General features: G+C 39.1%; 1 protein-coding gene across 1 annotated transcript in view; it reads left to right on the top strand.

Annotated features, from left to right (window-relative positions):
- enpp1 (ectonucleotide pyrophosphatase/phosphodiesterase 1) overlaps positions 1-26,659 on the top strand; it is a 64,941-nt gene that overhangs the window by 21,867 nt on the left and 16,415 nt on the right. Inside the window, exons 7-18 of the mRNA XM_077221072.1 lie at positions 867-946; positions 1,215-1,334; positions 5,125-5,234; positions 5,606-5,671; positions 5,916-5,988; positions 6,285-6,393; positions 13,340-13,471; positions 20,970-21,001; positions 21,098-21,225; positions 21,734-21,803; positions 23,515-23,602; positions 26,027-26,211. Of these exons, the coding sequence (XP_077077187.1) occupies positions 867-946; positions 1,215-1,334; positions 5,125-5,234; positions 5,606-5,671; positions 5,916-5,988; positions 6,285-6,393; positions 13,340-13,471; positions 20,970-21,001; positions 21,098-21,225; positions 21,734-21,803; positions 23,515-23,602; positions 26,027-26,211 (1,193 nt within the window). The remainder of the gene's footprint in view (positions 1-866; positions 947-1,214; positions 1,335-5,124; positions 5,235-5,605; positions 5,672-5,915; positions 5,989-6,284; positions 6,394-13,339; positions 13,472-20,969; positions 21,002-21,097; positions 21,226-21,733; positions 21,804-23,514; positions 23,603-26,026; positions 26,212-26,659) is intronic.

Genomic DNA, 26,659 nt, shown 5'->3' with positions numbered 1-26,659 from the left:
CTGCCTGGTTGGTACAGTCCTGGATTTCCTGCAGGACCGTCTCTCCACAGGGTTATCCCACTCCACACTGAAGGTGTATGTGGCGGCCTTAGCTGCTTACCACACCCCTTCAAGTGGAGGTTCCCTCGGGAAACACCCGCTTATGTCTCACTTCCTTCGTGTCACCTTGAGGCTGAGGCCTGCAGTTCGCACAAGGGTACCAGCTTGGGATCTGGCCGTCATCTTAGAAGGTCTCTCCCTTGCTCCTTTCGAGCCCATCGAGGAAGTTTCGGAAAAGTTTCTTACTCTAAAGACTATCCTTCTTCTCGCTATCTCATCTCTAAAAAGAATTGGAGATATTCAAGCACTTTCGGTGGCTCCCTCGTGCCTGGAATTTGCTCCTGGTTGGTTAAGGCCTTTCTCTTTCCGAGACCAGGTTATGTTCATAAGGTTCCAACTGTTTCAGTTAGACCTATAGTTCTGCAGGTTTTCTGACCTCCGCCTTTTCTGACGTCAGACCAGGAGAAAATTAATTTGCTGTGCCCAAAACTAGGAGCATCCATAGATTAAAATAAGTGACAATAATAAATAAATAATTACTAAAAACTAAGTTAAAAAATAATTAAATGAAGTTTCAGAATTCCAGAAATGTTAAGAGCTGAATGTTCTTCAGGGATCTCACTCTTTTTACTTTTGAATTTATTTAAATGTTCAAGTCGTTCATGATTTACTAGATTAAAGATTAAGGGTAAGTAGGCTATTTAAAAAAAAAAAAGTTTAGGCCCCCTGAGGGCCCCTAGTGGGCCCCAAACCCCTGGTTGATAACCACTGGTTTATATTAACTAGTACACCAATGTTTGAGGTAATGCCATGTTTTGTTTCCTCAGAGAAATGTGGAACCTCCACACCATATATGCGACCTGTTTATCCCACCAAGACCTTCCCAAACCATTACACTATAGTGACAGTAAGTGACAGGTAGACATTAATCCACAATTGCTCTTGAAAATATGCATCAAAATGTAATGACAGTTTTTATTGCTTTCTGTAGTAGATAGTTTATATGTTTGATTAGAATCTCATTCTATTTACACCAATGAGGGTAAGACTGTCAAATTACTGTTACTGTTAGTTCCATTGGTTGCTTACATACCAGTCAAGTTCCTTTTTTTTACTCACCCTGATTTGTAATAAGTGAAATACGGCTTTTTTAATAAAGTGTTTTTCATTTGCAGGGTCTATATCCAGAATCACATGGAATTGTGGACAATAAGATGTATGATGTCACTCGTAATGCCTCTTTCAGTTTGAGAGGCGATGAGAAATTCAACCCCGCCTGGTACCTGGGTGAACCAGTGAGTATATGCACACAGATGAAACAAAAAAAATCGATACACACGGATTTAACTCTATACAGTACATAAAGCTGGATATATTTTATATCCAACTTTATCTGCATATTGCTGTGTAGTAACTGATTATATGCAATCTGGATTATTTAATCAGATTCCAAAAATAAGGTATTTGTAATTAGATTATTAACCCCTGGTTTCACAGACAAGACTTAATCCTAGTCTCAGACTTAAATGCAGACATTGTTGCACTGAATATATCTTAAAATATGTCAGAGCCATTGTTTTTTTTTCATGTTTCATGTTTCTTTTCCAAGGAACGTTTATAAAAGCCACTTAAATGTCATAATTGGACAAAGGCCTAATCCTGGTTTATTCTAAGCCCTGTCTGTGAAACCAGGCCATTATGCTATAAAATGCTCATAATCAGGCTACAGTAGAATTTGTATTGATTACTTTATTTATTAATATTCACAAAATGACAGGATTCATCATTTATTGATTTTTTTTATAAGATTTTTTTTTATCTGTCCTTTTTAAAATGGCCTATTGCTTATGTATGTTCGGAAAGTCTTCCAGTGTTGTGAAATTACAAAAGTCTGGACTGGATAAGTGCGCCATTCTCGCTCCAGTAGAGTTCCTCTTAGCTGAACCCTGTTGAGTTCCTACACACCCCTCGGCAACGGACATGGCTCTGCCAAGTGATCAGTGGGTTCAGACGCTCCGCCACAACCGTTGCCGAGGGGTGTGGAGGAACTCGACAGGGTTTGGCTAATGAGGAACTCTACTGAAGCAAGAATGGCGCACGTATCCAGTCCATAGGAGGGGAATGGCGCAGCAAGCCGACACTTTGGCGCTTACGGTGTTGACTGGCTTCTATGCAAAGAGAGCACACGGGAAGCTACCGGCTCGACACGTAGGCTATATAATCTAGCGAATGTGTTTGTGTCGCCCAACCCACAACTCAACAAATATCTGTCAGCAAGGCACCCTGTGCCAACGCCCATGAAGAAGCTACACTCCGAATGGAGTGGGCTCGCAACGTACTGATTGGGATCCCAATCAACACGCCACCAAATGCTGCCACCTTCCAGTGCCTAGCGAAAGCCTCTTGATCCCCCCGCATTTATTGAAGCGGATATGGGACAGGGTTTAGGCCAGGGAAGATCATTGCTGTTCCGCATGACTCACTCAGAAAGACTTGGATAACACTGGGAAAGCGTTAGGTTTCGAAAGGGAGATACTGCGGAAACACATCCTGCCCGTAGGGAGGTTTCACGTGGAGGTTACACATATGGATTGGGCGTTTCTGGGCAGTACAACATAATGGAATGTCAATGAGGTGGCTCCCTCCTGTAGGAGGGGGGAGACAACACTGGTCAGAAACGGCAGAGCGGTACATGAACCTGGGGGGGCATGATGCGTCTTGGGATTGATACGCCAAGACGATGGCATCCACTATCCAGTGGGCCAACCTCTGCTTGGAGACAGCCTTTCCCTCTTGCTGGCTTCCGTAACAGACGAAGAGCTGATCTGAGGTCCTGAGGCTTTCGGTTCTGTCCATGTACAGGTCCCCTACCCTCTTGACAGAGGCCAAAGAAAGCAGGAGAACTGTTTTTATAGACATAACTTTTAACTCTGCTGCCTGCAATAGCTCAAAGGGATGTCTCTGCGCGCATGACAGGGGCACATTCTCTCAACACTGAAATGTACCGAACACCCCTGAACTTGGGCGGACGCCGGCCGAACTGAATCATATAGCCGAGTCTGTGCTCTCTGTGATATCGCGGCCAGTGCTGTCTTTCACTGTTTAATCCAAGACCAGCTTTGAAGAGGCGTTCTCCCGAAGAAGCAGACTCATTTCCTTCACTCTCAGATCAGCAGAGCAGGAACAGTACAACCGCTCGGCTCCAAAGCGAAAAGCAAAGATGCGACGGACCTTCTGCTCATTATATGCTCGTTTTGCAAGGCAGAGCAGCTGATGCAATTGTCACATGCCAATGTGCATTCAAATTCCTGTTTCATCATGACTCATAATTGAGCCTCGGTAGGCACTGCTTGAAGAGTACTGATGTTCTTTTGGATCACACTGTTCTGGACAAATCCTCTCGCATTTTGTTTTTTTGTTGTCAAGACATAGAGTGGAATTTTCTTCAAGCTCTTGAGGCAGAGATCGTCCAAATGATCCTGTATCAGTGTGGGATAAGAGGAAAGTCACACCCATCCTCTGTTACCACCCTCATCATCATCATTATCTTTAGAGTTCACCAAGCTAGCTGTTTGAGGGTAATGGTGCACAGATGTGCAAGTAAACATGAAGCAAATCGTCAAAAAAACATCCTGGTTGTTGCCGGCCAGGGCTTCTGAACTTTCTTTAACTCTTCAGTGGGAACACTTGCCCTTGTTATTCGTTTTTGTGTTCAACTTTTAGCTACACGCCTTTGTTTTGCCCCATCCATGGTGCTGAAATGTGTGCAGTGTGATGGGTTCTACTAGGAGATCTAGAGATTTGCTTGAGAAAAGTGTCAGATGTTGCCATTTTAGACTATAAATAACTAAAGGTCTCTAAATCACATTCAGTGCTAGCCTGTGTTACCTTGAAGACTGGGTTTGAATCCATCTTATATATTGCCTTCTACAGTAATTACAGAGATGGCTTTGTGGTTTCTGTGGGTTTTTTTTAGTGCTTCTTCATGACCATATGTACTTAGGGATGTGCCCAAAGCCTAAATCCATATTGTTACATGTAAGTTAACTGTTACATGTCAATACATCATGATTTCACTTACCACGTTGAAGAGAGTAAGGAGAAATGACTGACAGGACATGATCCTGAGCGTCATTTTTGACAAATATCATATCTTGTAAAATGTATGGTCAGTAGTGCCGCTCTTTATTCGCGTGATTGCGAATTTGGAAAGTTAAAGTAAAAAGCGAGTGCGCATTCTAAAATGATATGCAATTTAATTACCCGACTATATAACTGCGAGAGAATGCAAAATCATTAAAATAGATTTTTTTCCCTCCCATGTCATATTTTTGTTCCATCACCCTGTCTCTTTAGGGGCACCTTAGAATGTGTTGTTTCCTTTCCGAACAGTATTCGGCTTCGGACACATCCCTAGTAGCAACCATTTTTAGTTTTTACTTTTGTTCTTCCAAAGAAAGTGTGAATAAATGAAGCTGCATTTCCAGTTCCTTAACTAAAACTTAAACCATAAAAACATTTAAATTACTTGAAATAAAATAAAACATTAACTGAAAGAAAATTGAACAATAAAATTAAATATATAAAATCTTGTACTTATTTTTTCAGCTAGTTTCAAAGGCAACATTTCATTTTCATTTAGTTGAAGTACTAATATCACTAAAACTAAATAAACTACAACTAAAAACTCAAACTTAATAAAAATATAGACATATTTCTTAAAAAAACTATAAAAATGACTAAAACACAAAACAAAATTACTAAAGATTTTATTGTTATATTTTTTTATTTCATTTTAGTTAAAGTTTATTCAAAATATTTATTAATATATCAAGTTAATTTAAAAAGCAGAGTTGCAGAAAGTTTGTTACAAGTAACACTTACTGTAATGTTACTCCTGCTGCAAGTTGCTAATAATATTACATTTGTATCTATTTATATTTTTTTAACGTTCAGTTGACTGAGGTTCTCTCGTCTTGCTTTGCTTGCAGGTGTTTTTTAATTATTATTTTTTAAATTTTCTATCTTTTCTGTTTTCATCTTTTGCCGGCGCTCTCATTCATTTTTACCTGTGACTGTTTTTAGGTTTGGCTCACAGCCATGAGAAACAAACTAAAAACGGCAACTTACTTCTGGCCTGGATCTGATGTGAAAGTCAACGGAAAATACCCAAATTTCTGGGTTAAGTATGACAGGTGGATATTTACAATACCACATTGTTTGAACACTGATATTTACTGGATTTTAACATTTTGAAAGCACAACACATTAAAGTTGTAAGGACTGAGAGTAATTCACATCAAAAAGCCGCACTTCCTATTACAGTATATTTAAAAGCTTTTGAAGCAGCTCACACAGTGCAATGAATTCATTACACTACATGAAGACTTCTGCTGAACTCAGAAGATATCAGGGTTTTTAGTAACAGCCATCAATAGTTAAAAAACAAAGTTCAGATGATTTAAATAATGGACATCAAGATATGAACTATAACTATAAATATATGAATAGCTATTTTCTGTTCTGAACACTCCACGAGCAAAAATATACTTTTTTTTTTTAAAAGGAACATTCCCTTTGAACAGAGGATGGCAAAAATCTTTGAATGGTTGCATTTACCTGAAGGAGAAAGGTAATGCTATTTATTTACATTATCTTTTGGTGATTTTGTTTTAAATTAGGCCAACTGATTAAGTGTGTTTCTGCCTAGACTGTAAAAACATGCAATTTTTTTGCCTTAACCCTTAAACTTGTTTTTTGTTGATGTAAACTTATTTGTTTAGGTGATGTTAAATAATATTTTGATTTGAATAAAATCAGTTAATTTAGATGTCATTTTTAGTTTTTTTTATTTCAGTGTATATACTCTGTTTTAGGCCAGATTTTTACACCTTATACTTCGAAGAGCCTGATGCTGCGGGTCATCGATATGGACCAATGAGTAGCCAGGTATACTGAAGACAAACCACATGTGCAAAAAAATTATGAACTTAAATTTCTTCTGATTATTTTGTGGGGCAAATGTCTGATTTAGGATATGAAACGTTAAATGAACAGAGTCATTGTTACTTTTTTGTTGATGAAGTGTATGCAATACAAGAGAATTTGCAATGATTGATATAACAAAGAAAAAAACATAAAAGCCAGCACTTTGTTATTGGTGTTAGCACTCTTAAAAACTGTACATAATCAGTATGCTGGTGAAATGTTTTCATTCAAAATTTTGATTGATTTTTGTATTTCAGGTTATTGAGGCTTTGCTGAATGTTGACCGACTTATTGGGATGTTGATGGAGGGGCTCAAGGAAAGACAGTTGGACAAATGTGTCAATCTGGTTCTGGTGTCTGACCACGGTAAGTACTGTGATGGTTTGTGTTTATCATGCATAAATTGCATTTTGTGTGTGTTTGTATATGAACAAACAGTTATGCTAATAGTTAGATCACTGGCTGTAATTTGTGAGCAAGTTTAGCCATCTGGTAACAGTTTATTTTGATGATCCCCTTTAGTCATTCTGTTATAAGTTTGGCAGAACTCTCATTAGAGAGTTAAGGGGCTTTCACACTGGATGAACGTGTACATACTTCTGCCAAAAGTTATAGGAACTAAGTACTTTTTGGCGTGTTCACACCAGAGGAACTGGGAACGAGTTTAGTTATAGAAGTTTTTTTTTTCCAACGAGTTTAGGCTTTTGGGGGGACTATATTAGCTCCTACTTCAGAGTAGGGTCTAAACCAGCACAACCTGAACTACCAGTGACAGTTTTCATACATTTACGCCACAAAACTAACATAAACGTACAGAAAGGTAATGTTATCACCATTTCCCTGTCGCCTTTGTCTGCGGTGTTGTGTTCTGTAGCACTGCAAATTTTCGTAGAAGGATTTGTCTCTTAGCCCTCTTTTTTGCTCTTTAAATTATAATTTGTACATCTACATTCCATCTCTGTTATCAAAAAACCCATGACACACAACAAAAACACAAATCCAATCATGGTGTCCTTCATCCTGTAGTTGTTGAAGTTGTTGAATGCCATACTTTGACTTCAGCTGAAGAACAGCTGAAATGCGGAACAACAGCCAAAAAAGCATAATTTCCTTGTTACTTAGTCAACAGAATGTCTAAAGGGGACCATCAAAATAAAGTGTAACCAGCCATTTTCGGTCTAGTTCGCTAATAAACAATAATTGTCATTATATAAACATAATTACAATGCCTAGTAATCTGTCGAGTTACAGATAGCGGTCAATAAGGCAATAGCAACATTAGCAAATCGGTTTTGTGTCGAGACATGAGCTTCCTGAGCTTCAGACACATACAACACACTCACTGATAAAAGGCTACCTACAGCCAAGAAACGTCCCGAGCAATGCAATAAAAAATAAAATAAAAAATACAGGCAGAATATTTTAGACACAAATGCCAAAACACAGTTCTAGTGGATCATAAGTAATGATTAAGAGGGATTATTTTTTTTATCAGTCTATACATTATTTTTTGGGGGGAATCCTGCATAGTGCACCTTTAACTTCAACATGAGACCAACTATTAATTGGAACATGGCAGGAGCTATAGGGTACAATGGTGTAAAAGGACCCTTTTAAAGGGACATTAAAGGGCACCTATTATGCAAAATTCACTTTTACATGCTGTTTGAACATAAATGTGTGTTGGCAGTGTGTGAGCAAAACCACCCTAGAATGATAAAAATGCACCCAGTGTTTTTTTACAATCTCAATAATTCATATGCACTAGAATGAGCTGTTCTAAGATTCAGCTTTTTGTGACGTAGAACATGGGAAAGGGGTTTGATTGACAGTGTGGTTGGTGGTTGGTACCTCCCTCGGTGATCTGATCCTCCATTGTTGTTTCAACGACAGCCGGACCGCTGTTCTGAAGATCTGTGCTGCCTTCTAGAAAATGCCTCCTAAGAAAAATAATTGTTTTGTTGTGGGCTGTAATACTTTGCATAGTTGTTTGCACTTGCTTCCGACATCAGAGCCACTGAAAACGCAGTGGGTGGATTTTATTTATGAAGGAAATGCGCCTCTTACACTCCCGAAGTACGTTTATGTTTGCTCAAATCATTTTGAGAGTGACTGTTTTTTGAACGGCGGTCAATTCAAAGCAGGTCTTGCTACAAAATTAATCCTCAAGGGTGGATCGTTGCCTAGTGTTCGCGATCCAACGACAATTCCTGAAGAAGTAAGTGTATTTTATGATTTCTGAGGTAACGTTAATAGTCATCGACAACAAATGTTGTTGTCGTCGTATGATTTATGTAATTTAAACCTTTTAAATAACCACACGTTTTCATATGTTTTTTAAGATATTGTTATTGTTATTATCGGTATTTGTGTTTGTGTTTTCAAACATTTGCGTCAACGTTATCACAGTTTGTGTGTGTCTGTGTGTGTGTTGCACAGCGATGACAACGCAATGAGTTCATAAATGTATCAAATAACCATTCCGAGACATCTCAATCGTGTTTCTTCAGCAGGAGTCTCTTCGTCATCTGGGTCGGACTCTGTTTCAAACATACGGCCGAATGCCATACACAATTGCGGGTCTATCACTCTCGGCCATTATGGTTCTACCGACTGTTAATTGCCATAGTTATGCATGTTACGCCCACATCCAGCGGCAGGGTGGGGATTAGCAGCTCATTTGCATTTAAGGTCGTCTGCCTCAAAACAGCTTGTTTCAAAACAGGCCCCAAAAATTACACATTCAAATGGTTATAATAAATTAACTGCGGGGTATTTTGTGCTGAAACTTCACAAATACATTCTGGGGACACCCAAGACCAATATTACATCTTGTAAAAAGGGCCATAATAGGTGCCCTTTAAGTAAGAATTACTCCCATCTAGCAGTGAAATGTATTTTGCATTCAAACGAATTGTGCTCTCCAGCGCCTCACGTTTTCAAATGCGTGTTGTATCTACAGTAGCTGTTATGTACCAAAAAGCTATGACAGGATGTCTTCTAATAGCACTTCGTCGAGTTTTTCTTCGGGTGAACAGGTTTGTTATTTCAAACAAACTTCAAATTGACACAACGAACAAACGAATGTTACAGTATGAAGTAATGAGTGTCAAAAACATGAACTATAGTAATTAGTAGTTATGAGTTGTTTACTTGTTATATTTTTTTTTAAAAACGTCCATTGTTAGATATCATAATCAGATGGTTCAACAGTAGGGAGAGGAAGAAGTAGAGGTAGAGGAAGAGGACACAGAGGCTGTGGATCAGTGGGATCTAGGCGAGGAGGTGGACGAGGAGGAGAGTGAGAGTATATACAACGACGAGAGTATATACAACGACAATATAAAACGACGACAAAGATGCCCGGCAGCTACAAGAGCTATACAGAATTTATTCGTCTGTATTATTCAATGTGAGGTCACAGTATAAATGATAAATAACAGAAAATATTACATAACATAAAAATTGAAGTAGACTTAGCTATGCAAACAATGCAAGAACAATCATATGCTCTATTAAAATATATTTGTATCGAATTTCTAGCTTACAAAAGTAAACTTACAAACTTTTTTTAGCGCCTTCTCTACTTTACTCAATAGCTGCTATCCATCAAAGAACCTGTTTAACTTTTAACTGTAAATGTTCTTCTGTCTATATAATAAAGTAAACACCCAAGCAATTAAAAAAAACTTGTAATTAAGACTGTAACATTGATTTAACGTTAACGTTACCTGTCGAGGAGAAAGCTGGACTGCAGCGTCTCTTTTGTATTCTTTCTCCTGCATTAGCTCTTTCCACCGGGAAAAAGCAATCCCAACATTCACTCGTGTTTTTTGTATCCTCCGGTCACGTTTCCTTTTACGATAATTTTTGGTCTGTTTTGGCGAAGAGGATTTCTTATCCAGTGGCTCGGCATAGGTATGGTCTGCCATTAAAAATAAAAGTGACAAGCGCCTCTCACTGCTCTGCTCCTCCGTTTCTGCTGCTTTCAGTTACGTCATGCTGACTCTGAACGAAAACGCGTTGTGGAAACGCGTTGGCGTACTTTTTGACTCTCTCTGCTATTATAGTTTTTCAAGATGGCGGAACTACATGGAAGCCTCCGTGGACTTACCCAACCCATGTATATAAATATAATAAATTCTTCGTTTACGAGGATAAATCAGATAATTGGCAGAGGTATTTGTACACCATTGGGGACATATTTATGAATACAAATATTGATTTTAGATTATACATTACCTAAAAAGTTACTTATAGTCCCTTTAATGAAAATGTGGCGATTTATAGTGCACTGTGCTATTCGCCATGTAGAAAATAGTAAATTTCTTTTTACTTTTTACAATACAGATTCTTTCAAAGCAACATTACAGTGATAACAGGAAAATAATGCAACAAAGTTTGTTTCTAGAAGAAAATCATCGTCATAGTCTAGCTTAAGTAAATTCATTGATGGTTTATTTTTGTTGTAAAAAAGTTATTCAATTAGTTCATTTATTTTTATATATATATATAAATATATATATATATATATATATATATATATGGCGCCGCTCTGGAGAAAACCGTGATGTCATAGTTCAGCTACGTTCAGTTTTAATGGTGTCTATGCAGGCAGATCAATAATATTGTTGAATATTAAATGTCCCCAACTAAGCAAGCCAAAAGCCAATGGCAACAAAGGTGAAAAAAGGCGACAGTGGCAAGGAACCAAAACTCATCAGGTGACAGAATTAAGAAAAAAACCTTGGGAGAAACCAGGCTCAGTCAGGGGGGCAGTTCTCCTCTGGCCAACGAACGAACAGTGTATTATTATTACTCAGGCACCATTATAGGTCAGAAGTCAGATTGGATCAGAAGTTTCACAATATTTATCCAGTTCCATCTGGTTGAAGATCGGAGTCATCACGCGCGTATGGAGAAGGGTTTGTTGAGGATCAGTGCCGATGGCTGTCGTGTCGATGAAGCCTTCACAGGGGAGAGTCTAGTTGACACAATCTCTGCTGACGTTTCAGCGATGCGTTGTGGTCGTGTCCAGGCGCAATTCTACCATCTGATCTGGATACGGCCCGGGTCCGGCTGATTACAGTTAACCTCCGGGTAAACAAAAAGACTAACATTAGCGTAGATGCCATTCTTCTTATGATGTAACGAGTACATCGGGTGTTCTAGGAAGTGTGCCTGGTTCCGGCTGACCTAGTTTATGCAGCCTTATAATCATTTAACTGATTTGAATAATAGAAATGTATAATGTTCTATGTGTATGCCGGGGTTGAAGAGATGTCTTTTTAATCTAGATTTAAACTGACAGAGTGTGTCTGCTTCTCGAAAAATGCTAGGAAGACGATTCCAAAGTTTAGGTGCTAAATAGGAAAAGGATCTACCGGCAGCAGTCGATTTTGATATTCTAGGTATTATCAACTGGCCAGAATTTTGAGATCGCAATAGACGTGAAGGACTATAATGCATTAAGAGCTTGCTCAAGTACTGGGGAGCTAAGCGATTTAGTACTTTGTAAGTAATCAGCAATTTTTATTTATTTATACGATGTTTAATAGGGAGCCAGTGCAGTGTTGAGAGAACTGGGCTAATATGGTCATACTTCCTGGTTCTGGTAAGAATTCTAGCTGCTGCGTTTTGGACCAGCTGTAGTTTGTTTATTAAGCGTGCAGGGCAATCAACCATAAGAGCATTACAAAAATCTAGCCTTGAGGTCATGAACGCATGAACTAACTGTTCTGCATTTGTCATTGTGAGCATATGTCGTAATTTAGATATATTTTTAGAAGAATGTGGTTTTACAGATGCTAGAAACTTCAAATGAAAGATTGGTATCAAAGAGCACACCCAGGATCCTAACCGACCATGAAGACTTAAGAGAGCAGCCATCAAGTGTTAGACAGTATTCTAGGTTAGTAGGTAGAGAGTTTTTTTGCCCAATACTTAGAAACTCTGTTGTTGTTTTTTTCAGAATTAAGTAATAGGAAATTACTAGTCATCCACATTTCCGTTAATTTTGGAATTTGGTTTCGTCAGGGCGCAAAGAAATATAGAGCTGAGTATCATCAGCAAAACAGTGAAAACTAGTGCCATGCTTCCTAATGATATCTCCTAAGGGTAGTATGTATAGAGTGAACAGCAACTGCCCTAGTACTGAGCCTTGTGGTACACCATACTGAACTTGTGACCGATAAGACATCTCTTCATTTACTGCTACAAACTGATAACGGACAGATAAGTATGATTTTGAACCATGCTAATGCAATTCCACTAATGCCAACATCATTTTCGAGTCTATTCAAAAGAATGTTGTGGTCGATCGTTTCACATGCAGCACCAAGATCCAGTAACACTAACAGAGAGATACAACCGGATGATGAGAGATACAAGCGCACAATCGGATAAGAGCAAATCATTTGTAACTCTAATGAGAGCAGTCTCAGTACTTTGATACTGAGAACCATGAGATCAAAATCATGGAGACATATTGGCCGAAGTGAAAGACTGTAAGTTTTGAATGCATATATTTTGTCATTATCATTGCTTTGGAGCACACTAGCTTAAAGATAACAGTAAGACTAACACATTCATACTAAAAGACAAAAAACTTTCATTTTGATTTCATGGGAACTTTATCAAAATGTTTTATTGCAAACAAAAAAAAATAAAGCTAATTTCAAAATATTAATAACAAATATAGTTATGCTAAAATATCACTGGTTCCCACCTAACTCGATGGGCACAGAAGTTCATTAGCACAGCAGTGACATCTGTTTGACGTCTGTCTCCATTTGAAATTGGGGCAAATTAAAGGAGTGTGGGATTGCACGCGTCTCCTGCCCTTCAAGGGTCTTGCTAGCATGCTAATTTTGACTCTTGTGTATTTAATTTTCTGTGCCGCTCTGCCTTTGTGGTTGGAGTGATTGTGAATGCATACTGAGCTTGTATATTTTGCTGCACTTCAGTTGCATCACTGATGTTTAATTAGTACTCGCTCAAGAATATAATGAGAGAAGTGGAAGTTCTGCTGTAAACATTTACTGTCAGTGAATTATATGCTTCCTTTGACACTACATTGAGAGAATAAAGAGTTGAATGTTATAATACTGAAGTGAAAACATTAAGTTTGGCAAAATGTTTCATATCAATAGTTCTCCCATAACTTTACTCACTGTATTTACTCACATTTTCTTTTTGTGAAAGAAATAATTCATACTTGTTTGCCTTGACATGGGGGTAAATATGTCATTAATTCATGAACAAAGTTCATTTCGAATAATTCTGTCCTTCTCTGTGTCTATAAAACATGCAGGGATGGAAGAAGCGTCATGTAAGAAAGCTGCATACGTCTCCAATTATCTGGATAACACTGATGACATCACTGTCATCCAGGGGCCTGCGGCGCGAGTCCGGCCCAGACGTTTGCCTGATGAGTTCTTCTCCTGTAAGCAGATGGATTTGTCATAGATTTATCACACCCTTGCTGTTGAGTGTTTCTTCAACTAATCACGTTGTTGCAGCAGTTGATTATTCATTTTTAATTACATCTTGCAGGTTTGCGGTATAAAGTTCACAATATAACTTTAACCCTTGTGGACATTTTTGGCTTTTTCATTTATGTATTTTTTATCACTTTGCCTGTGTTAATGCTAACTGCATAAAATTTGGCACAGGTGTGTATTTTTATTGGAATTTTACTATTACACCCCCATTCATCCTCAAATTTGGAACACAACTTGTTTAGATTTATGGCTTTGAATTTATATCAGTTTTGGAGTTCAACATGTTTCATAAAATATATATTTTATATAAAATAATGTTCATAAATAATTTTCATAAACTTAAACCTATTTAACTTTTTTTGGATTTAATTATAATTTTTTTACTTCAGCAATAATCTGCCAAGGGTCTTCTATAAAATGATACCAAACTTCTGTGTCTGTGCTCCCAAGATTCAATGGATATTTTTGTCCTTTATGTAGCTATGTTTAACTTTTTTAATTGATGCACAAGGGGTTAAAATGGCTTATTCATTATTTGTTGCTATTTTTCATATTCCACATGTAGACTTTATTTTTTTATACCCTTAATATAAAACATACAATTCTTCATATATAACATTAATGATTACAGAAAAACTATGATCATCTAAATACAACGTTATATAATTATAAATAACGTCTCAGTTACGTATATAACCCTCATTCCCTGAGTAGGGAACGGAGACATCAAGTATTACAAACCGAGCCAATGGCAAAGAAATACCATGGGTCTGCGGAATTTGCATGGCGCAACTCCGCCCCACCTCGTGGGTATAAAAGGAGGACGCCGGCAACATGCAGATATGTTTTCTCGCCGAGGAGCCGAGACTGAACTCAGGCAATCCCCGCGGTACAGCGGAAGTGGCAGGAAGACGTAGCGTCTCCGTTTCCTACTCAGGGAACGAGGGTTACATAGGTAACCGAGACGTTCCCTTTCATTGTCACTCCGAGTTACGTCGGATGATGACGAATGGGGTTTCCAGTCTAATCACGCCACCTTCTCGGCTGTCTTCCAGTGCCTTGTGTAAATATGAGATCCCTGTCGTGAGACTGGCATGGACGAAGGACTCCTATTTAGCACAGGAATACCAAGGTACACTGGGGAGAATATCCCAAATCTTAAAGGAAGTATGCAATTAATGCCAATTAATGGGTCTTAGAAAATACACATATGACCCAGAGGAATGCATATGGAAAACACTGGTGCGTCCAGCCACAGGTGGAATATTTCAACCCCAGGGGTGGCAAAGTGGCTTGCCAAGGGAAAGACACATGCTCAGAGAGGCTTACAGTGGAAATACACATGTGGGGGTCACCCAGAGGGAGGACCATGCACACGGGAGGCACCTAGCCGACACGTAGGCAACAGACACTGGCGTTGTCGTCAGCAGTGCTGGAGGAAGTCAGGGCTTTCGGGGAATATCGCATGTATCCAGTCCGGGGTCTCAGGATCACGTGAGTAAGCCGGCCCGAATTCCAGGCACACTTCGTCAACGGAGAATGTGTGCAGGTCCCCTACCCTCTTGATGGACAGCGCTGTCTTCATTGACAGGAACTTAAGCTCCACTGATTGCAAAGGCTCAAAGGGAGCACTCTGCAGGGCAGTTAGAACCACTGAGAGGTTCTTAAAGGAAGTATGGAAATACACATGTGGTCCCAAGAGGGACCACTGAGAGGTCCCAAGAGGGAACGAGAGGAGGGCGAGGAGGATTCAGTCTCCTCGCTCCTCTCAGGAACCTGACGATCAGGTCGTGCTTCCCTACGGACTTACCCTCGACTGCATCGTGATGTGCGGCGATAGCGGCAACGTACACTTTCAGGGTGGAGGGAGACAGCCTTCGCTCCAACCCTTCTTGCAGGAAGGAAAGCACGACACTCATCGAACATCTCCGGGGGTCTTCTCTGTGAGAAGAGCACCAGTTGACGAAGAGGTTCCACTTCAACGCGTAGGCGTGTCTTGTGAACGACGCTCTAGCGGAAGTGATGGTAGCCACCACCGCTGGTGGTAGGGTACTCAACCTGCCTCATCCCGTCCAGGAACCACACGTGGAGGTTCAAGGATCAGGACATGGGTGCCATAGGGTGCCCCGTCCCTGAGAAAGGAGGTTCTTTCACAGAATAGGCCAGGGAGGTGCTGACGCGAGGAGTACAAGTTAGGAGAACCAGGTCCAGGTGGGCCAGTGAGGCACGACCAAAATGACCTGCTCCTCGTCCTCCTTGATCTCGCACAGGGTCTGTGCAAGACGGCTCACTGGGAGAAATGCATACTTGCGGGTCCCCGCGGCCAGCTGTGCGCCAGTGTGCCTGTGCCGAGCGTGCCCTCGGACAGGGAGTGAAACGGAGCACAACTGGACGAGTTGTGGGAGGCTAACAGATCTACCTGTGCGTCCCCGAACTGGTCCCAAACCAGCTAAACCGACTGGGGATGGAGTCCCCATTCTCCAGGGAGGGGCTGAAGCCGTGGGAGCTCGTAGGCTGCACAGTTCAGGGCTCCAGGAATAATGGCTCGAAGCGACCCGCGGTAATGTCAGAGTGGACTAGTACGCGTTGACCTTTGAGCAACGCAAGAGTGGTGCAGAACAAGGCGTACTGCCACAACTCGAGGCAATAGACATGCTAAGGGCGCTAGGTACTGTCCAGGAGCTGACGGCAGCGTGTCCATTTCGCATGGCGCCCCAGCCCATGGTGGAGGCATATGTTGAGAGAACAACATGCCCGGAAGCTCGTTCCAGGGGCACTAGCCCGTAGAAAACTGAGGTTCAACCACGGGGTGAAGTAGGGCTGGGCGATAAAACGATAACGATAATTATCACGATATAATTTTTCTCGATAAAACGATATCAAGACGTCGATAAATGTTCGATAATGTTTATGCGCAAAAAGGGTAACGAAACTCGTTTGAACCGCGCGCCACACGGACCATTTATCCGCTCGGTTCAAAGTCCAAACCGCAGCGCAAGCTCACTAGAGCAGACGCGTTTACTCTGATCGGTCATAGTGAAGCGCTTCAATTCAGCGAAGAACACAAATGTCCAGTTTAAACCAGTTTAAAGGCAGATGAAACAGCGCTGACAAAGACAAAGAGGAGAGACACTGTGCGCAACGATACAGTCAGAATCTGAATTGATACTGAATCCATTTACCATGGATTTACTAACTGCACCATGAAATGTGGGATATACATATTGAATTGTATTATATTATTAATGTAGACAATGTATTAAATGACAAATGGAATATAATTACAGTATTTAATAATGTATTTAGCCTACAATTGTTCATACAAATACCATAGAAACCATAAAGTTACATTTTGCCATGATAGTTGTGCTTTAGGCTATGCCTGGTTTTATCTGTGGTTATCATGATATAAATGCATGATACTGGATAACCAATGGTTCATTTTAATAAAACTCAAACAGTCAGAATATTAAATTTTGCCAAATAAAAATGCGGTCATTACTTTTTTTTAACAGATGTTACTGTTTTTTTTAATGAACATAAATTTAACATAGTAGAATTAGCTTGAGTTAGGGTGCAGATTTACTGGCAATTCACTGTCACATATGCGTTTCAAGACAAAACATGTAATATTAATATTGCAGCCTGCACTGCAAACTGTGCTGAAGATACGTGCCATCAAAGTCAGGCAACACAAACCTGTTTCAAGACTTGAAACAATATCCTCCATTAGCACATGCAGAAACTAAGAAGTATATTTTTCTATTTAGATATTTATTTTGTTAAGGAAAAATTACAAATGTTTGAATGTTCTACCTGAGATTTGTGAAATGTTCTCCTGTTTGGCAAGTGTTTGTCATGATATGTTCTGACAATAAAGAGTAGTTTAAAAACACAATTAACACTCTAGTTTCTACAACTTTCACTTAGGAGCAAAAATCTCCCTTTAAACTTGAAAGAAATAAAGACTTGACATTTATCGCGATAATTATCGATATCGACTGATATAAAAAAAAAATATCATGATAATTTTTTTTGCCTATATCGCCCAGCCCTAGGGTGAAGGTCTGATGGCAGGTCGGAGTAGCTGGTACTCGGAGCGTGCCGTGTTGCCATGCCCACCTCGGGTCTCGGTCATGAAGCCAAAGCTGAAGCGGTCTCATATGAGCAATCCGAGCGGTGATGTTGCGGCTGCTGATGCCATATGCCCCAGGAGCCTCTGAAATAACTTCAGTGGAACCGCACTCTTGCGCTTGATTGTCTCAGGCAAGTCAGCTGTGGCTGAGTGGAGAAGGCGACAAAGTCGATACCGAGAAAAGAGATCCTCTGCATGGGGCAAAGTTTGCTCTTTTCCCAGTTGACCCGAAGGCGCAGATGAGCTAGGTGCCGGAGCACTAGCTTCAGGGTCTGGTAGACCAGCAGAATGGCCATGGCATGCAGTGAGCCGGCTGCCTGTCCTGTGGTGCTATAGGATTTCGCCACAAGTGTAGACAAAAAACTGCAGGCTTCGGACAGGTGCTTAGGATCGCGCCGAGAAGAAGCACTCTGAGGTATGGCTGGATGATTAATCGAAAAATAATCGAAACCGAAATTCAGAGCCTATAACCGACGTAATTTTACCATGTCGGTCATTTCGGTTTTTTAATCCTATTAAAATTTCCGCCCACTGTGTGTTAATGTAGTTTCCCCTTAAAACATATTACCGCGTGTGTATTCACATAACTCCGCCCCGTCCAGTCCGCGACATTGAAGCAACATGAGCCCCTTTCACACAGCGCGTTGATCCCGGGAAATTGCCAGAACAAACACCTTCTGTGTGAACGCAAAAACGACCCGGGATTGATGCCAGGTTGGGGACATAGTAACATTGCCGTGTTCAGTCCCGGAACGCGCGCTGTGTGAACAAAAGCCGTAATCAATGCCGTGTCGTAATGATGGCGCTAAGCCGGGATCGTTCGCCAGCGGGAAACGGTTCGTAACGCGCTAGTTTATGATCGAATCAGAGAAAAAAATGCACAAGCGTGGTGGCAAGCGAGAGAGAAATCGCAGATCATAAGCAAACTATAGACGCCGCTGGGACATGTCATGTGTCTTTGCGGGTGGTGTGTGTCTGTGTGAACGCACTCTCTTTATTCCGGAAAATCACTGGCAGTGTGAATGAACCAAAGTCAAATGAAACCGGGTCAAATCCCGGGCCACTTTATCCGTGTATTTTCCGGAATCTCTGTGTGAAAGGGAACTCAAACACTGAGTCAACTCAGCAACAGGAGCCGCTTGTACCAAAGAAACACGCGAAAAAAGAGAGAGACTGACAAACGCCCAGCAACAAGTGCCTCCACTCCACAAAGCAGGTTTCGATAACACAAGCATTTACAAATGCTACACAATATGAAAAGGATTAGTTTTTTTAGTTTTATACAAGTTATATTTTACTTTTAAGATGGCAATATTTACAATAATTTATTTTGTTTACAAAAAGAACTATTTTCTAAATTTTTTGGAAACTTTCTTTTTACATTAAAACTTAATTACTCTTTTATAAGACGTTTTTATTTCAAGCATTGTATGCTTTGTTTGATTCAATTAAATATTTAATAAGTAAGCATTAAAAGCTGTCTGTTCGTTTCCTTATTTTAGAATCACAAAGATAGGATTATGCATTCTTTCATTAAAAAAAAATAACCGTGAACATATTTACAGTATAAGCCTTGCGAGTGACATATGAGAAATTTTTTTTTTGAATAATCGTTCAATAATCGTAATCGAGGTAACTTGTTCGATTAATCGCGATTATGATTTTAGCCAAAATCGTCCAGCCCTACTCTGAGGACACAGTAGCATCGCAACAGAGCGTTCAACCGGGGGGACCCCAGTGTACCCATGGGCAGCGACTCCGTCGAGGGGAGTAAAGGCAGATCAACGAGGGATTGCTGGAAGACATGGGGGTCTTCGAGGATTTCGAGATCTCCTGATGCACATCCGGGAAGAAAGGTATTGGGATGGACGCTGACAGGTGACAGCGGCCGCACCCAAAAACCAATCGTCTAGCAGCGAGCGCTCAGGAAAAGGTGGAAGGTTCCACTCTAGTCCGATGCTTGCAGCAGCCCGGAAAGCATGGCCGTCATCTCAGGATCCAACTCGACAAAATGCTATCATCAAGGGTCTTAATATATAATATAATAATAGTAATCAGCTGATTGTCTCACAAACGTATAAAGCACATTTCCCCCCACATAGCAAACCCATAATACAGCGAGGGAGAAGAACCACATGAAACTATATGCAACTATATATTTTTTCTAACAGGGTAGAAAAAGTTTAGCTGGCTCAATATGAGCTGTTACTGTGGCTGAGCTGGTTAAAGCGTAAAGCCTTGTTTAAACTCGACCCGTCCGCATGAGCCCAAAGGTGCGCGCGGCAAAAATGGCATGATTGTAACAGTGCGCACACCTCCACATCCCCTAGACACCATTTACGACACACAATAGGCTCTTTTTCTCTGATTTTGAAAACTCTTCCAAGATCGACTTGTCGACCGCGATCGACGGGCTGGTGATTCCTGTAACGTTACTGTTTTACGGTCAATGACAAGAGTACGAATCAGCTGTCTCACGAACGTAACCAGCACATTTATCCCCACATAGCAAAGCCATAACACAGCGAGGGAGAAGAACTAAGTTACATGAAACAATCCAACTACATATTTTACACCACTGACAAGGGAAAAGTCACTACTCACGGTGTTTATGGCTAGCTTCTAGCTTTCTGCTGCTTCTCTTTCAAGGTAGTGACGAAACGCGCTCTGTAGCGCTGTAGCGTTCGCGTTTGGCTACGGTAGAAACATGACGTCACAATATGTCGACCTTCATAGAAGGGGGTGCCCGCGGTTTTGTAGATATAAAAATGTCTCATTCTAAGGTAATAAAAACATTACGGTTTATTAAGTAAGTTCTTTATACACCACTGAAAACATAGTTATGGATGTCATATTGCATTTCTGTTAATAGATACTCAAAATTTTTACACATTGCACCTTTAAATGAAAGAATCCTGAAAAAAATACATATCACATTTTCCACAACAATTATTTAGCAGAATATGTTTTCAACATGGCTAATAATAATAAATGATTCTTGAGCAGAATATTAGAATGATTTCAGAATGATCTTGGAATAAATTAAATTAAATTTAAAAATATGTTCAAATAGAAAAGTTATTTTAAATTGTAATAATATTTCACAATATTTTTAATCAAATAAATACAGAATTGATGAGCAAAAACATATTTTCCGACCCCAAATAAATGGTAGTGTAAATATCATGAGAGAGTGTAAAAAGCGGGCCTATAGTTGAAGAAACACTCATTTATAAAAAGTGTTTTGTCCATTAACTGCAAGTCAAACGATCCATCTCTTCTCTTTCCCTGTATTCATCTGGCAGTTGATTATGAAGGTCTGGTGAAGAACCTTTCGGTATGAGCCTGTCATCATCCCCACACCTCACTTATAGACCACATCTTCTACTTTATCATGCTGAAACCATTATTCTTTCCTTCTTTCTGTTTGAAGTGCAGAGAACCTGATCAGCCGATGAGGCCGTACCTGAAGGAGCACCTCCCCAAACGCCTTCACTTTGCAAATAGCATCCGTATTGAGCGAGCACATCTCTACATGCAGCCGCAGTGGCAAGCAGCACTGTGAGTTTGACGCTTGACATGTCAAAATGAGTGCTATAATAAAGGAAATCAATATCCTCAAAGTATTAATGCGTTTGTAAATTTTCTGGGGGAAAAGTGTTTAACCTTTTAATGTTTTTGATCAATGTGCAATTTGACTGAAGACATTTTGAAAATTTGGTTACACTTTATTTCGATAGGCCACTTTAGGCATTCTACTAACTCTGAGTATTTGTAGACTGTTAGGTTAAAGTTTATGTTATTAGAATAAGTTGACATGCAGTTGTAAAGTTTCTTATAGTCAGTAGAATGCTTTCTAGGAAGCATCAAAATAAAGTGTTAGCAGATATTAAGCAGACAGTCTTCTAGTACTCTAATCACTGGCACTTTACATGTAGTTGCAAACTGAGTAGAAGTGGACCACCAAAATAAAGTGTTACCAAAGATTTTTTTTTTCTTAATCAGTACTCAAGCTGGCATGTACTTAAGTATTTTGTAAAGTATTTTTCTTTCCCATCTTGGTCAACAGAAAACCGAGTGAAATTAAATACTGCAGTGGTGGCTTCCATGGTTCAGATAATGTGTTCAAGAACATGCAGGTTGGTTTTTAAAATACTGTCATATTCAAAGCACTTCTCTTGTATTATGCAAGTAAAAAAAAAAAAAATATATCAAGCATAGTCATCTAGATATTGATGATTTTATCTGATGTTACCAATAGATTTTCTTGACCCATTTTGTCGAAACGTGCAGTTCAAAAGTCTTCCTTCCCAAAACATGATTTAAAATGTACTGTAGAGTATTTTTTTTTTAGATGTGCACTTAAGTGTGTTTAAAATGTAAAATTCTGTCATTAATAACTCATGTCGTTCCAAACCCTTAAGACTTTTATTCATCTTCAGAACACAAATGAAGCTCAAACGTGCTGCGTAACACCAGAATGAACCTCATTGGTTCTTGTGGAAGAATAATATAATATTATTGTATAATAATAAATGTTTTAATGTTTAAAATTGAGTTTTTTAAAATACTATTACACTACCGTAATTAGTTATTACTTTAGTCTCAGTGCCCTGCATTTTTTTCTTCATTTATTTATTTTTGAAGAAAATGGTTTACAGAGTTGCCCCATAAGTTATCAATTACTACTTTTGACTGCTCCAGCGTTTTCTTCTCTTTTAGCTTCTACACCATCAACATAAACCCTCATCCACAAAATTAAGCATTATCCCCTAAATCCAGGGCAAATGTTGCTTAAATCTGTCATAGACACCAAAAACACATTTCTATTTTCAGTTTTGCTTGAGGCTCTGTTCAAATGCTTCTGTGATGGAATTTAATGAGGTTTAGGAGACCAAGTACTTAGACGGGGATTATACTGAATTCATATTATAGGATCTGGGTAAATTCCCATGAAGAGGATTGATACCCTGGGTCTTTCCACAAAAACTGAGAAAAATCCAGACATGCCCTTTAAATGAACTCTTGTCCATTGATAATAACTCCATTGTGCCAGATTCACACTTAGTTCCTTCAAACTTGAAGGTGTTCAGATTGCAGTTTAAAACACACACTTTTGGACCTTTGACAGAGTCTTGCTTATGTCTGTGACGTGGGTGTACTTCTAGCCATCTGTGCCCCTGGTCTATGTGGTTGTCTAGGAATGTATAATGCAGCTGGTAGGGCTTACAAAAACATCTTACTCTTATGAGGTAACTGGTTGAGGTAAATTGCACAGACTTGTCACAAACACAGGGATGCTTTTTTCCTTTACTTTAGGCTATCTTTGTGAACGTGAAATCTCCTGTTAGGAGGAATGAAGATCATTTTCATGTTTGTTACTCAGTGTCAAGGAAATGAGAAATGAGAGTCTAGTTTCCACCACTCAAATGTTCCGCGTTTAAGCCAGAGGCGAGTGGAATGAGTGTCTCTCTGTGACTGCAAATCAAAATAAGTGCTTTTATTTATTCTGTGGTCTGTGTTTTTGGAACTATTATTGTGGGTGTTTTGTTGACATCTCCAAGGACCCTGAATAGTACTTGGACACAAGTCACACTTTATTTTAAGTGGCATCTGCAGACAAATCTTTTCTCAGAACCAACTACTTTTTAATGAACTAGATACAGTTAGAAAAATACCAATTTTGAAGTTGTTTTCAAATCCTAAAGGTTGAAGGCTTTAAGTTGGAAGTAATTTTAGAATTTTTAAGATGATGGATGGATAGATACAAATGGTTAAATGTTTGCAAATTCCAAGTGTTTTTTTTTTCTTTTAAGTGTGTTTTTATTTACTAAATGTTACTGTTTGCAGGCCATTTTTATCGGGTATGGACCTGGAATCCATTATAAGACGACTGTGGCTCCCTTCGAGAACATTGAAGTCTACAACCTCCTATGCGGTAAGTTCTGTTTGGTATCATGAATTTTTGAATGTAGATCCTTTTATCATGTTCATCAGATATTGCAGGGTTATGGTTCATCATGGAGCTGTGAAGGTTGTTGCTGTTGTTCCTCAAGCTTCCTCCTGGAGACCCTCAGGACTGGGGTTTGCCTGATGGTTTGAAGTTTGGCTGGTTAGCATGTTTCAGTTAGACCCTGCAGTAGATGCTGTAACCACACCATAAAGGGGCAAAAGGAATTTCTGACAGCTATATAATAGTCAAAAGCTTTTTTTTTTTTTGAAAGGAACATATAAATCACTGCCTTTGATATCCCCACTCAGGATAGCCACTAGTAAAGTTCTCTGGCAATTTGCACACTAGAACTGTGCATAGTCCTTGTCAAAAAATTACACTTTAGCATACTTTTAAAATGAATACTTTTTATGTAGGCCTATAATATATTTTAAAAGAATATATTTAAAGCCCCCCTTTAGTCAATCATTTCATCCCTTAAAACTCATCTTTGATCACCTAAATGACATATTTAAATGTTTTTTCCTAAAAAGCTAATTATTCATGCCTTAAAATACCTTGAATGTAACTCTACACCCTTGCCTAATTTAGTATACGTGGTTATATGAGTATGAAAATATTTCTTTTGTTCACTGCAGTTTTAAAGAGAAAATACTCAGCAATACTTTAAGACAAAGTATGTGCAAATTCACATGTCAACACCACTCGCCTACAATATCCACTTTCTCTTATACGAAGCAAGTCATATTCTTTTTCGTGAGTCACTTAATGAACCCATTAAAAAACTGATTCACCAGTTTTGCTTGAGTCTCTCGCCAACATTAAGTACAACATGATTGCAAGTGTGACATATTTTACTAGCTTTACTTGTGTATTTCCTACGGAGCCCTTACAGGGACATGGTGATGGAAATATACCCTCAGGGGGCTCTATAATTTCATAAACAAAATGTAAAACAATAATATAATATTTAGTTTAAGGCCGCTTTCCAGCCATGTTTTGAGTTAAAAATATTATGATTGTTTCTATTTGTGTTTAGTGGAAATTGATCTGTTTCATTGTGCCTTTTCAACAGAAGTAAAGACAGTATTGTGATGTACTGAGAGTAATGCATTTAAAAATAAATAAAGAAATAAAATGTTGGGCGAGACAGTTTAAATGATCATGTTTTTAGTCAGGTCAGTTTTTTTTAATGAAACGCATGCATGGATTAACTTTTCATAGTGAGATCAATAACACGCATTTAGATCCTGTAAATAGGGTGAATTTTCATTTAATTTCAAAACTTCCCCAACACTGTTACATAATGTCTGGTTTCACTGAAGTTTTGAAGAATTGAATTGAATTGAATTGAAGTCGTGCATTTGTTTTTCCTTATATATATACTATATAATTCAGTAGCCTTAAACTGTTGTTCTGCTTTGTATTGCCTTCAAAACTTTTTATATAATATAACATGTAGGTCTATATACTATGCCTTTCTCTATCATACAATGTAAAGCTTACAAAATAAATGTGATTTTAGTTTTTTTAACAAATTAGACAGTAAGAATTTGCTAGCTGTTAACATTAGCTCCTAATGTTAGTTTGCAAGCTAACCATTAAACATGATAGGTAAAGTTAAAGGGATAGTTCATCCAAAAATGAAAATGCTGGCATTAATTACTCACCCTCATGTCGTTTCAAACCCACAAGACTTTCAAAAAGTCTTCTGAAGAGGCTTTTATACACATTATTCAGCGGGTGTACAGCACTTAAATTTGGACCGTGCATCTAAAATTAGGCTGAAGTAAATGGGTAAGTTGCATTAAAATGAAATTAAAAAGAATTATTGCATCCTTAACCTCAAATGGGGGCATATCATTGATTCAACCAATGTCATTAAAATCTCACTCCACCCAAGCAACCACAGTTGGCAACCCTGATGTTGTAGATGGATGCTGCTTCTTGGTAATTAACCCAAAACGAAGATTCTGTCATCATTTACTCTGTTCCAGTCATGGATGCATGGATGCACTTCAGCTGAACACACACACACACACACACACACACACACAAAAAAATTAACAAAATTAAAGAATGGTAATAACTAAAGATTTTCGGTTCCAATTGACTTTCATTGCATTTATTTATTTATTTGTCCATACAGTGAAAGTCAATGGGAACCGAAACTGTTTAGTTACTAACATTCTGTTATAAGTGATCCACAAAGGAGACTTACTAAGTCATACTGGTTTGTAACGACATGAGGGTGAGTAAATCATGACATCATTTTAATTTTTGGGTAAATTAACCCATTTAGCATGTGCCACACAGCATATTGGCTATTCTTGGCTGTCTCCCAGTAAGCGTATTTCTGCACTGTATTGCAAGTAGCTTAAGTAAAAAAAGCTGTTTATTTCTCTTTAGATTTACTGGGTGTTCCTCCTGCTCCCAATAATGGCACCCATGGCAGTTTAAACCATCTGCTGAAGAAGCCCCCCCATCAGCCGGTGTACCCCGCAGAGCGCTCGGCTCCATCCACATGCACCCCTGTTAGCGGGACCCCACGTGACCCCCTGGGCTGCACCTGTGACTCCCTCTCTGAGGCTGAGGTGGGCATCACAAATATTATTCAGGGCTTCTGCATTGTTCATCCTGTGATTCGTTATGTAAAACATGTTCATCTGGATTGGTTCTTACAGGGTCGCAGAGACAATGCTAAATGACTACACTAAAAGGCAACTATTTCATTGTGCATGGTTATGGTTGCAAAACAAATAGACTTACTGTACCATCTTTTAAAAAGAAGGAGCAAGTGCTTCTCATATCTTTTGCTGTTAATGTCCTTGTATCCAATCAAACTCTATTGTAGTTTGATACAAATTCATCTGTCTCTTAAGTTTAAGTCAAATTATGCAGATTCCAACAGGGAGAGATTGCATGATGTACCCTTGTCCTCAAAAATCATGCACAAAACTACACAAGGTAAAAGAAAACCAATCCAGACATCACTGAACAGCAGGACATCATGAAACCATCAAAATTCATTTGTTTATCTAT

This window comes from Siphateles boraxobius, unplaced genomic scaffold (assembly GCF_051911475.1).
Source record: "Siphateles boraxobius isolate OS27281-9 unplaced genomic scaffold, OSU_SipBor_1 8, whole genome shotgun sequence".
Lineage (NCBI taxonomy): Eukaryota > Metazoa > Chordata > Actinopteri > Cypriniformes > Leuciscidae > Siphateles > Siphateles boraxobius.
Note: the sequence above shows the minus strand (reverse complement) of the source record. Positions and strands in the feature narration are given on the sequence as shown.